This window comes from Phocoena phocoena, chromosome 11, assembly GCF_963924675.1.
Source record: "Phocoena phocoena chromosome 11, mPhoPho1.1, whole genome shotgun sequence".
Lineage (NCBI taxonomy): Eukaryota > Metazoa > Chordata > Mammalia > Artiodactyla > Phocoenidae > Phocoena > Phocoena phocoena.
In genome coordinates, this window is record NC_089229.1 from 78,992,324 (window position 1) to 79,005,114 (window position 12,791).

The 12,791-nt window shown below is 32.6% G+C and overlaps 1 protein-coding gene across 5 annotated transcripts in view; it reads right to left on the reverse strand.

Annotated features, from left to right (window-relative positions):
* Window positions 1–12,791, reverse strand: part of CCDC91 (coiled-coil domain containing 91) — a 288,403-nt gene that overhangs the window by 47,268 nt on the left and 228,344 nt on the right. For all 5 annotated transcript variants that reach the window (XM_065886922.1, XM_065886923.1, XM_065886924.1 and 2 more), the window contains one exon: window positions 5,250–5,363. In XM_065886922.1, coding sequence (XP_065742994.1) covers window positions 5,250–5,363 — 114 coding nt within the window. The remainder of the gene's footprint in view (window positions 1–5,249; window positions 5,364–12,791) is intronic.

Below are 12,791 nucleotides of genomic sequence, written 5' to 3' on the forward strand. Positions count from 1 at the left end.
TTATTAAGAGGAAAAAAGTAAGGCACCACAAGATATTCAGTAACTTGTCTTGAAATTATGTTTAATTCAAGTAACTGTATAACTGAACAGAAACTACAGAGAGTTCATTTTGGCCAAATACTGCCTTTTATTAATCAGTTTGAGATGCAAACACTCAAGAATATTGTAGAAAACCTGGATTAAATGAATCCTTTTAGAATTAAGAAATTATAACAATGCGTTGACCACAAAAACTTTGAAGTAAAGATAACTGCTCCTTACTCCTCTTTAAAGATCTAAATTAAAAGGATCCTCTAATGTGAAGATTATTTTCCTGGAGGTGATTTAGAAAATACAGGCCATAATTCTGGTTCTTAAGAGGAAAAAAAAATAATCTTTTATTACATTTGGATGGGATTTTATTTTTTAGGAATCACTGCTTGGCTGTGAGTAGTTGTTGCTTGCTGAATGTTATTCACACTTCCTCCCTCATAGCAAGCTCATGTGTAACACTCTTAACTTGTGGGATGGGTTGGAACACTTCATTCTAATCCAAGGGCCATAGGTCATTTTCAACCACAAATTCTTCCTCCCTAGGGAAGTGTCAAGGGATGTGGTCTTTCCCATCTCGTTTTCCTACAACCTCCTTTAGTCTAAAATAAAGTTTATGTCACTAATGACCAGGCCTAAAATGTTATAATGCCTTATCTGGCAATTAATGTCAAGAAATCTTTTCCAGAACAGCACCTTAGGAATTTCAATTGTCTAGTTACAATAAGGCATAATGAAAGAATAAATATTTTATAGGGCTGACAGGAAGAAATTTTCTCCTCAAGATTATTTTGATAGCCTGGAGCAGGAGTTGACAAACGATTTTCTGTAAAGGGCCAGACAGCAAATATTTTAGGTTATGTGGGCCCCATGGTCTCTCTGAACTACTCAACTCTGCTGTTGCAGCATGAAACCAGCCAAAGAGTAGCACACAAATGAATGGATTTGGCTGTTTCAATAAAGTTTTATTTATAAAAACAGCAAGCCAAATTTGACCCATGGGGTGTATCTGCAACCCCTTAATCTAGAACTTGTAATGATTCAAGAGAGTTTGAAACAAAACAATTTAATTTTAATAAAACATATTATGGCTGTTAAATATAAATCACTACATTTGGGGATACCTAGCTGATTCTCAGATAAATTGAGCGTATTTTAAAATCTTTTTAGGTTTTCCTGTTTACCCTTCTCTCTCTATTATACAAATTATAATGGAAATTTCTAAATTCATTAAAGAATGAGACAATTTCTATCAACTAATGAAAAGATTATGAGAACTGAGACTGCAAAACTTTGGCTTTTCAGTTTCATACTAAATTTGTGAACGCAATATAATAATTTTATTTTCTGGGTTTAACAAGATAGATCTTACAGAGGATTTTTTAATACTATCATTTAGAACACCTATAAGAAAGGCACTTATAATAGTCACTGAAACAGATCCATTATTAATTTGAATAATTTTCCTGGTTGATCATTTCAAAAGCTCTCTTTGTTTGGATTTGATTACACTTAACCTTTGATTATTATTAGGACTTGGAGTAACAGTATAAGTACCATGTATCCAACTTAGTAAATAATTTAGGATGTAATTTCAGTGTAAATTATGATCCACGTAATTAGTACATAGGTAGTATAGGTATAAGTAGCCCCTTTGTCCTAAGATGTTTAGACCAGATGAATATGAGTATTTACAAATTTCAGGGACATCCCTATTTATTTGATACAATAAAACCCTGGTAAATGGCATTTAAAAGTAAAACATTTTCTCAGTATAATTCTAATTTTAATCCTAGTATAATTCTAATTCTACTTCTAGTATAATTGTAATACTCAAAATGATTGGATCACTGATTAAAAACTTGTTGATTGTTGATACCCAGAAAAAGCAATGTTATCCTCTGTGGTGATTTGTAATTCTACTGCATTTAATATTGTAGAATAAATTATAAGTTATTTGAAAAGTTAAGCATTTCAGATTTTTCATTCTGTTTCTCTGTCTTTTAAAAGTAAAAGACTGAAGGAAAAAGATGTAGAGAAAAGAGTCTTCATTTCAGTCTTTTAGTGAATTTGGTAAGGGTAAAATGATATCAAAGCAAAGATTGGTTAGAACAAAAGACATATAAAGACAGAAACTAACACAACATTAGACTTCTTACAAAGATTTTGGAAAACTTCAAGAGGGGATGATTACTTCACAGACTGGAATGTAAGCCCAGTTGGCACCAAGGTCTACAGGGCTTTTGAGGTGTCTAATGTTGAAAATCTCAAGTTGACTCTCTAGTTAAAAAAAGCTGGAGAGGAGAAAGGAAAATTTTTGTTCTGGAAAAGTGTTCTTGTCTGATGCAAACAGAAATTCATCTTACAAAGGAAGAAGTAGAGATGAGTTGCCCTAATTTAGTCTTTTGGAAGCAGAAAAAAAGATTATGAATTTGCTAAAAAAACCCTTTTGTTTCTTCTAAATATTACTTTATAAGTTATGAGATGTCTTTTCTGTGTGTGTGTGAAAATTTTCCAAGATCCCAAAATTCATAAAAATTAACTTGAAACACTGAAATCCATTTTGGAAAAGAATCAGAGTGTAGAGAATCTTAATTTTTAAAAAGTTATATAAAAAAGAGATCTAGTAGTTGGTTGGTGCTTTCATTTCAAATATTTTATCCACTTTCCTTTTTTACAGCTTTTCTGTCTGGAGAGATGGAAACATTCAAATATTAAAAGTATTCCACAATATGTATTATTTTAAAAACTCTCAAATCCCAAAGTGATGGTAATAAACTTCCTATTAATATAGTGATTAAATCAGTTTTAATCTTCTGTGAATCTAGTAACAAGAATGGAATAAACTATTAGAATCATGTTATAAACCTCAGAGGAAATAGAATGCCAAACGTTAATCTGAAAAGCACACTTTTAATTAGCAAAAAATAATGCTACTAGGCCTTTCTGTTTTTCTTCAGTAATGTACATATATATTGAGACCACACTCTAGCTGTTCTATTTTATTACATGTATTAACTCAGAGCTGTTCTGGAAGGCAGGTATTAAATTTATAGTTCTTAACATATAAAGGAACAAGCATAGAGAAGTGGAACTCTGGTGCACATAGAATGTAATATTGTCATAATTTTGTTGTTATTTAATGAACATTTCTAAACGTGATAACTAGTTTATGTAACATAAACAGATACTAATCCTTTAATATGATTGCAAGAACACAGATTAAATGGCAGAGTTCATTGTCAGTTCTCTTCAAGGGCTAATTTACCTCACACAGGGACCAGGTAACTCCTGTAAAGGCATTTCCTGCTCTCATTTTAAATGTTTCTTACAGCAGCCACAAGACTTCTTTTGAGAGGAAAGTAATACACGATTTTAAAGATTTTTTTAAGAAAAAATTTCCATTTTGATCAAAGAAATATTCATCTAAGATACCCTTATGAATGGGTTTGTTATGTTACATAACTTCTCGTTCAAATTTAGTGCTCTAGTAAGAATTGGCCATACGTTATTAAGAAAAGATGGTTAAAAAAGGATACATCCAAAGGAGTTTGGGATTAACATATACACACTACTATATATAAAATAGATAACCAAAAGGACCTAGTGTAGCACAAGGAACTATACTCAATATTTTGTTATAACCTATAAGGGAAAAGAATCTGAAAAAGTATTTATATTTATTTATATATATATATATAATACATGTATAACTGAGTCACTTTGCTTGTACACCTGAAACAAACACAACATTGTAAATCAACTATACTTCCGTTTAAAAAAAAAAACAAAAGGATATACCCACAAGACTCCTTGAATTTATTTCAAGTCTGTGTTCTTTCACTATCACAATTCCTGTGTGTATGTGGAAAGCATCTATAATTCCTTTCTTGTATGACTGCTTCTGAACTAGTTTATTTAACATAAACTCCTTGGGGATACATATAGAAATAGGAGTTTTCTGGGAACATATCACTTCCTGAAAAGTCAGTTGACTATATTTGGCTCAGAATTTTCTCTTCAGAAGGTTACGCACCCATCGGGAATTTGTTTGGGTGAAACTGCTTTTAAAAACACCTTGAGATAACATGCCCAAAGATCTAATCCCATATGAAATGCTTCTGTGAGTGGTTAAGTTATCTGAAAAGCCTACTTAGCAATTTTTTACTCTGCTGACAAACTCTGCTTTGTTGAAACCTAATGGTAGTTACTGAGGGGTAAGAATTTCCTTTGTATCATACCAAACTTGGCTTCAAAGTAAGGGTATGGAACTAAAGTGGTATCATGAGTTTGTATGACACTTCTGGTCTTCTACTTAACTGTCAACTGAAGAATAATCTTTTATTTGTCATTTTGACCAACAATTAATTGTGTCAAATGTCCTCATACACACTATGTTTTATTTATAATTTTATTATGCTATATTATATAATACTATATATTGTATAATATATAGTCTTTAAGTATGATACTTTATAACATGTTATACTAAACATATAAATGAGACATAAAATAGTGTGTGAGAAAATTCACCATATAATGTTATATAATATAATGTAATATAATATGCTTATTACAGAGATTACTAAGTCATCCTAAGTCTTTCTCATCTTGGATACTACTTAAGAAGAATAAAGATTTGTTGAAAAATCTACAAATTAAGCTATTAAGTCCATTATTTCCGGCTACTGCTCAGACTCACATATTAATAAAACCACATTGTACTGAAATGATGTTTATTTTGTAAAGCTTCTGAATTTTGTTTTTGAAATGGAACTATGGCAGAAGAGCCTTAATTTGATAACCGTAATAAAATCTATTAGAACCACAGTGGTGTTAACCCAGTCCGAAGGCCTAACGAGTGCATACAAATTTTGACAAATATTATAAGAAATAACAAACTTATGGCCAAAAAACGAAAAGTCTATAACTGTTTACTTTCTTCGCAAGTGTAAAGTTAAATTGAAAATGCTATAGGTCATTTCTAGGAATCCAGCAAGAAATTATTCAGTGTGCTTTTTTTGTTGACAGATGGAATTTATGTTTATAGACATTAACTATTAGAATATAAAATTATATCAGAAAAATAATCTTAGATGAAGATTCCTAAATTAGATGGCAAAGGACATTTAAAATATTTTAAAATTTCATGTCATTGTACCAAAGCCAATGCTTCAGTTTGTGGAAGCACAAGTTAAAACCCTTCAGGGGATACTTACCCTTTTCTGTTCCTTTACATACTCTATCAATTCATCTCTTGTTCTCTTCACTGCCTCTTCCACAGCCTTTTCACTTCGCTTTTGCTCTTCTATTATTGCTGCCTTAACAGTTTCCTGTTTGTGGGAGGATGAAAAAAGTCAGGGAGGTATATGCTATGACATGTTTGTGCCCATTTTATATAAACTAAAAACCCTCTTCAGTGGGTTGAGCTCATTCTTTTCAAAGCATACGTTTAAACAGGAATAAGAACTTAATGAAATCTTTTGGGTTCTGTTAGAGATTCCACAGAATTCACTTTTCTAAACTGAGTGAAAGGGAAAAGAAATGGAGTAAGCCATTTATTGCAGGGAGCGCCCGACAGACTCCAATGGCTTCCTTACCGATCTTTCATTTGATGTTTACATGATTGATTGCTTTCCTGTACTTTGCACTGTCCACATAAGACTTCCAACTTGTGTTTATTCTTCCAAGAACACCCTAATGCTCTAGGCTGTTTTATTCACATTTAATTTTCCCATCATACAATAATCAAGTGTGGTCTGGGTGGTAAGATTTACAGCTAGTTTAGTTCTTCTGCCAGGTTAAGATGTTGAGAGCTGGACACCATGAATGAGAGGTAAGAATTCTACCCTGTGTGCTAATATATGAAATGAGAAATCTAGGGAAAAAGTGATATTCCCCATTTTACTGAAATAGTAATCAAGAACCCTGAGAGAGTTCAAATTTTCAGATAAAGAGAAAGAAGGCTAAAATTCTGAAAAAGAAATGTAACACTTCTCAAAAACCAGGAAATATTTTCTGCTAAAATAGCATTTCATGGACTGGAAGAATGCAGCAAACTTCTATAACTTTCATTTGTCTACAAAGGTATCATCCTTTTTTTGAACAGGCTATCAATTAGAAAATGCCTTGAAATTTCTCAGTTGTATTTCCCTTATTTTGTTATCCTTGAAGACCCTTCACTTTGTAGCGTATATATGTTTTTGTTTAGTTTTTCCTGATTAATTGCAGACACATATAATCAATATATACATATATATATACATAAAACCTAGAAAATATGAAGTAGTAAGAATTTTCTATTATGAATATATTTACTATAGAAAATTAGGAAATACATAAAAATATGAACACAAAACAAACACACACGCATACAAAATTGGGTATGAAGAGGATGGGTCTCAAACTGTACATACTATTTTCTAACTCTGGCATTTTTCATTTAAAATACATTTTGAATATTTTAAAGTAATTATATATTCTTTTATGATTTTATATTCCATTACTGGGATGTATAACAAATTATTTTACTAATATTTATTCATGGATATTTTGGTCATTTTTAATAAAGCAGTGACAAGCATCCATATATGTAACTTTGTGGTGCATATTAGATACTTCCTTAATTTCAATTCATGAGGTAGAATCATGTTGCCCAAGGGATATAATTTTTGAGCTCTCTTACAGCTTTTGACATTTTGTGCAATTTTTTCCCATAAGCAGCCCATGAGAATAGCTGTTTTCTTGCAACCTTGATTACATTTAGTCTCACCAGTTTTTAAATCTTTGTTTATTTAAGGGATAATCATATCTAACTTTATTCTGCATTTTAAAAGATTATGTGATATGAAGCATTTTTCATAGAAATATTAGCAATATACATATTAGTTCTTATCATTTGCTTGATTGTGTCCTCTTCCTACTTTAATATTGGTAAACTCATAATTTTTTGGATTCCCTCCCTAATATATAAAGTTAAGTCACAAATCTCAAAAGCACTATAGTAAGACTTTGACAACTGTTACTCTTTATTTTCTATCACTTAAGTACATTAAGCTTTAGTTCCATTGATGAGATAATAAAATACAAAGTTGTTTCCATGATTTTCTGAAAAGATTAAAGTCAAAAAACTATAGTATTTTTTATGTTTAATTTTTTATTGAAGCATAGTTGATTTACAATGTTTCAGGTATATACCCTAGTGATTCAGTTATATGTATATATATATCTATTCTTTTTCAGATTCTTTTCCATTATGGGTTATTACAAGATATTGAATATAGTTCCCTGTTCTATACAGTAGGTCCTTATTGTTTATCTATTTTATATATAGTAGTGTGTATTTGTTAATCCCAAATTCCAAATTTATGCCTCCTCCCTGTCCCCTCTGGTAACCGTAAGTTTTCTATGTCTGTGAGTCTATTTCTGTTTTGTAAATAAGTCCATTTGTATCATTTTTTTAGATTCCACATATAAGCAATATCATATGGTATTTGTCTTTCTCTATTTGGCTTCATTTAATATGATAATCTCTAAGTCCATCCGTGTTACTGCAAATGGCATTATTTCATTTTTTTATGGCTGAGTAATATTCCATATATGTACCACATCTTCTTTATCCATTCATCTGTTAATGGACATTTAGGTGGCTTCCATGTCTTGGATATGGTAAACAGTGCTGCTACGAACACTGGGGTGCATGTATCTTTTCAAATTAGAGCTTTCTCTGGATATATGCCCAGGAGTGGGATTTCTGGATCATATGGTAACTCTTTTTAGTTTTTTAAGGAACCCTGCATACTGTTTTCCACAGTGGCTGCACCAATTTACATTGCCACCAACAGTGTAGGAGGGTTCCATTTTCTCCACACCCTCTCCAGCATTTATTATTTGTAGACTTTGATAATGGCCATTCTGACTGGTGTGAGGTGATATGTCATTATGAAAAACTGTAGTAATTTTTGAAAAAAAAATGAGGACAAAAAAAGATTATTTAAAATAAAAGCATCTACTATTATAATTTCTATTGGTTTCATACTTACTAATTTGGAATTCGAAAATTTTCAGATTTCATAAAGGCAAAAAGTAGTGCATATATTACTAAGCCCCCTGAAATAAAACACATTAATAGCTCTTCAGTGAAGGGTATGAATATTCACACTATGTGGGTAAATTAAAAGTATAAGTTTCACATTAGTTCAGGACAGGTTTTGCCAACAGCCAAATTACAGAAATCCTTGGTTTTCAAGGGTTTTATAATTTTAAAACTACTGTAGATCTGGATTATTTGAATATAAAAGATAAATCCATATCATACTGAATATCAACCAGAATTTCTATCTAGTAAGGGTCATATAAGTAAATTTGACTAGATCTGTTTGGTTGAAGGCAAAAGGATCAATTTAAATAAAAGGGATATATCCAGAAAAAACATGAAGAGTTAGCTACTATGTTCTTCAGTTAACATTTTTTTTAGGGGGGAAGGGGCTGCGAGTTTACACTGTCTGCTCAGTCCACATTTTTGAGGACCCTCCTTTCCTAATTTTTGAGTTGAAGAAGAACATTTACCAAGAAAGTTTCCTTGATTCTCTCCTCCCCATTTGGGAGTTAGGTGACAGTCAAGGTTGTGAAATCCATACACACACTGTATATTTAAAATAGATAACCAATGAGTACCTACTGTATAGCACAGGGAGCTCTGCTCAATATTCTGTAATAACCTAAGTGGGAAAATAACTTGAAAAAGAATAGATACATGTATATGTATAACTGAATCACTTTGCTGTATACCTGAAACTAACACAACATTGTTAATCAACTATACTCCAATATAAAATAAAAATGAAAAAAAAAAAGAATAAATACTACTTGTCAATAAATATCTTTGAATATCATACAGAAGTAAAGTTTAAGGGGCTTCCCAGGTGGCGCAGTGGTTGGGAGTCCGCCTGCCGATGCTGGGGACACAGGTTCGTGCCCCCGTCTGGGAAGATCCCACATGCCGTGGAGCGGCTGGGCCCGTGAGCCATGGCCACTGAGCCTGCGCGTCCGGAACCTGTGCTCCGCAATGTGAGAGGCCACAACAGTGAGAGGCCCGCATACCGCAAAAAAGTAGTTTAAGTCTTCCATTTTCTAACCAGCCCAAATTCTCAATTACTTAGAAATGATTAATGAATTTTGTGTGCATATTCAAGTGTGTGTAAATATCTGCCTGCATGTTTTGTTGAGTTCCATGAATGAACTAAATTGTCCCTATGAGTCATGAGGATTAGTCTAAAATAAAATATACCTCACAAGAGATGAAGACTTGACACCAATGAGTATATTCAAACAAGATAATTCTGAAAGAACATTTTCCGGAATATTTTAGTAATGGCCAAACCCCTGGGATGTGATATATTCTCTAGGGCAGGGTTTCTCAACCTTGGTACTACTGACAATTCCTTGCTGGGGGTGGAGGCGGGAGTCCTGTTATGAGCAGCATACTTGGCATCTGCTCACTGGATCCCCTCCAGGTGAGAAGCACTGCTCTAAAATAAACAGTTTGGAGGGAAAATTATCCATTTGCATATGTGTTATGGTTTGTTAAAATAGATGTTAATACTTCTCATCATAAATATTTTTTTGTCTAAAAATAAAAAATGTGCAAGAAATCACATCCAAACGATTATATAACTAGTTTTTAAGTGTGGAAGAAAGAGTTCTACATATTTTTAAAAATGAATGACTGGGATCAGTTTCTATACTGTTACAATTAAATGTGTCATGATGAATGTCATTTAGGGCTAAAAGCTTATGTAACATTTTGTATAAGATTTAAAAATTTCTCCTCATTGCTTAAAAGTATAGTTATGCTTTAGTATCCATTAAATCCACCATACATTTCAGTAAAAATGGGATCGTGACTTAATAAACGGTCTGAGGTTGTTCTTTATCAGTGCGATTTAGTTAAGGATTGTAAACACAGTTAAATTATTTATGGGAAACAAATCACAGCAATCAATTTAATTTTGATCTTTGGGCAGTAAAACACAGTATCAAAGATTTTTCTAGGGCAATAGTGCACTTAATTTTTGTTTCTATACATGACGTATGCATATTATCTAATTATGTATTATTTTAAAAGTTGCACGTAGTTGTGGAAATGTACCTTAGAAAATGAGTGTCTGAATCATAAGTAAAGTCAAGCTGCTGTATGCACTTCCTGTGCATTAACAGTTAAAAAAATGAAGTGAGACTTCTATTCCTACATGAATTTACGAGCTCACACTACAGCTTCATCAGTGCTTTTCACACATTGATCCAACTGCAAATGGAATTTCCACATTTCAAAATCCATTCACTGGGCAACTGAGGAGCTTTCATCTAACTTTCAATTGGAAATAATTAATCTGCATTGTAATGATATGCTAAATGGAAAATATTAATAGAAGAACCTGATTCTATAGATGCTTCTCAGCTAATGAATATGCTCAATTAAAATCATATGCTCATGGACAGATATCAACATTTGCCAGTACCTATTTGTGTGAAAGACATTCTTAAAGATGAAATATGTAGTCTCATTACATATTAGCATTAATAAATGAGTATTTGTAACCATTTTTGATGATAGGGATACTTAATTGAACCACAATCAAGCAAAATGTTATCCTCCCCAAAGAGAATTCTATTCTTCTCACTAGTAGAGCTACACTATGAAAAATTATCCTTATTATCAATACTACATATTGAATTTCATCAATAAAAAAAATTTGTGAATATCTGCTTTTTCTTGGGTTAACATAAACTCCTACATAATAGTATCAATTAAACCTCTTGGCCCATAAATGCCTGAAATATTTAATATCTGGCCCTTTACACAAAAAGCTTGCCAATCCCTGATTTAGCTCACAATTCTGTAAGTTGGCAATCTGAGCTGGGTTCAGCGGGACAGTTCTTTTGGTCTTGCCTGGGCTCTCCCATGTATCTGCAATCAACTGCTGGGTCTGATGTGGCCACTACTTCTAGGATGGCCTATGGTAGGATGGCTTGTTTCTCCTTCCTGTGGGCTCCCAGCTCCTGCAGACTAGCTCGGGATTTTTCACATAGCAGCTGGACAGAATTGTAAAAGAAGAGTGAAAGGTCTTTTAAGGTCTCTTAGATATGGGCTCAGAAATGATACAATGTTACTACTGATACATTATATTGGCCTAAGCGAGTATGTATTAAACATTAACTCCAAAATTCTTATCTAATTGTCTAATTATCTTCTCAATATATTCAAAGATATCAGGCATTCTATTATGTTTATTTTCTTGGAGACAAATCTCCTGGACATATCTCCAACCTGGATTGGTTGTTCTCTAGGTCTGCTACATAGCTGTCTATTCTGGGATTTCCCTCAGTCATTTTTCTAGGGGTATCGCTACATCTCTCTTGAGCTGTTATCTTCAGCTTTCTAGATACCACTGGATCCTTTTTTACTGGTTTACTTCTTTGTTTTGATAGAGTACCTACTCCAGGAGATTCCTGAGAAAAGGCACATGAGAACTGTTTTGATATCACCTTTGTCTTGAAAATGCTTTCATTCTACCCTCACACTTAATTTATAGTTTGGCTAAGTGTGAATTTCTAGGTTGGAAATTTGTTCAGTTTTCAAGGTTATTGAGGAGTCTGATTACATTCTGATTCCCCATCATTTGCACAAAATTTTTCTCTCTTATGAGAACATTTGTTAATTTTCTTTACCTTTGTTTTTCAAAAATTTAACAACAAACTTAGTTACAGGCCTACCTAGAAACTCATATCTTACAATCTAGAAAATCATGTCTTTCAGTTCTGCAAGATTTACTTTAATACTACTACTATTATTATTATATTGTTTCCTGCATTCTATTTTCTGCTTTTTTTATTATTATTTCTCAAAATCCTATTATTCAGCTAATGAGCCTCCTGAACTGACTGCCATATTTTCTGGTCTGAATTTTCACTCCTATTTTCCATTTCTTCAATGGAATAAAATTTTTAATACAATTTTTATATTTTAATAAAATTTTTATACAATTTTCTCTGGAAGACTTCTATCACTTCATCTTCTGACTCTTGTTTTTTTAAACATTCTACTGTATTTTGTTTCTAATCCTTTTATTTGACTTAAAAAAAAAGCATCCTCTTCCTTTCATAGATGCAAAATCTTCTCTTACTCTTGAGGAAATTAATAAGTTTTTTAAACTCTTCGTATATCCATAGAATGTTTTATTTTCTGCTTTTCATGGGAAATTATCTGTTCATACTCGACTGTTTGCTCATGTTTAAAGAGTAGAGTACTAAAATGCTGAGTAACATCTCTGTGCTTGCAGTTGTGGTTTATGGACTGTGATCTTAATAGCAGAGCAATCTGGCTGGGTTGTTTCCTTGGGGCAATTTCTGATACCAATACATTTAAGTCTTTTATCTTGGGTTGACTAGCTTCCTCAGAAAAGAATCTTCCAATTTCCTGTCTGGTTGTCAGCATTCTGAGAGCTGTGATGGGAAAAATGGCTAAGGTTCTCAATAAGCAGCTTAAACCTTTTCACCTTGCTGTCCTCCCAACCCCATTTCATTACAGCATCTATACCTTCAGCTGTGCTTGGTGATCCCTGGTCTAGAGACTCTCTATTTCTCTCTTTTTTTTCCAGAGAACTAATCCCAGTTTTCTGCCAGAACTGGCAGAGAATAAGTGGGGATCTATATGTTTATTAAACAGACCTCCAAACTTTCCTTCTATTCGAAGCTTCCTC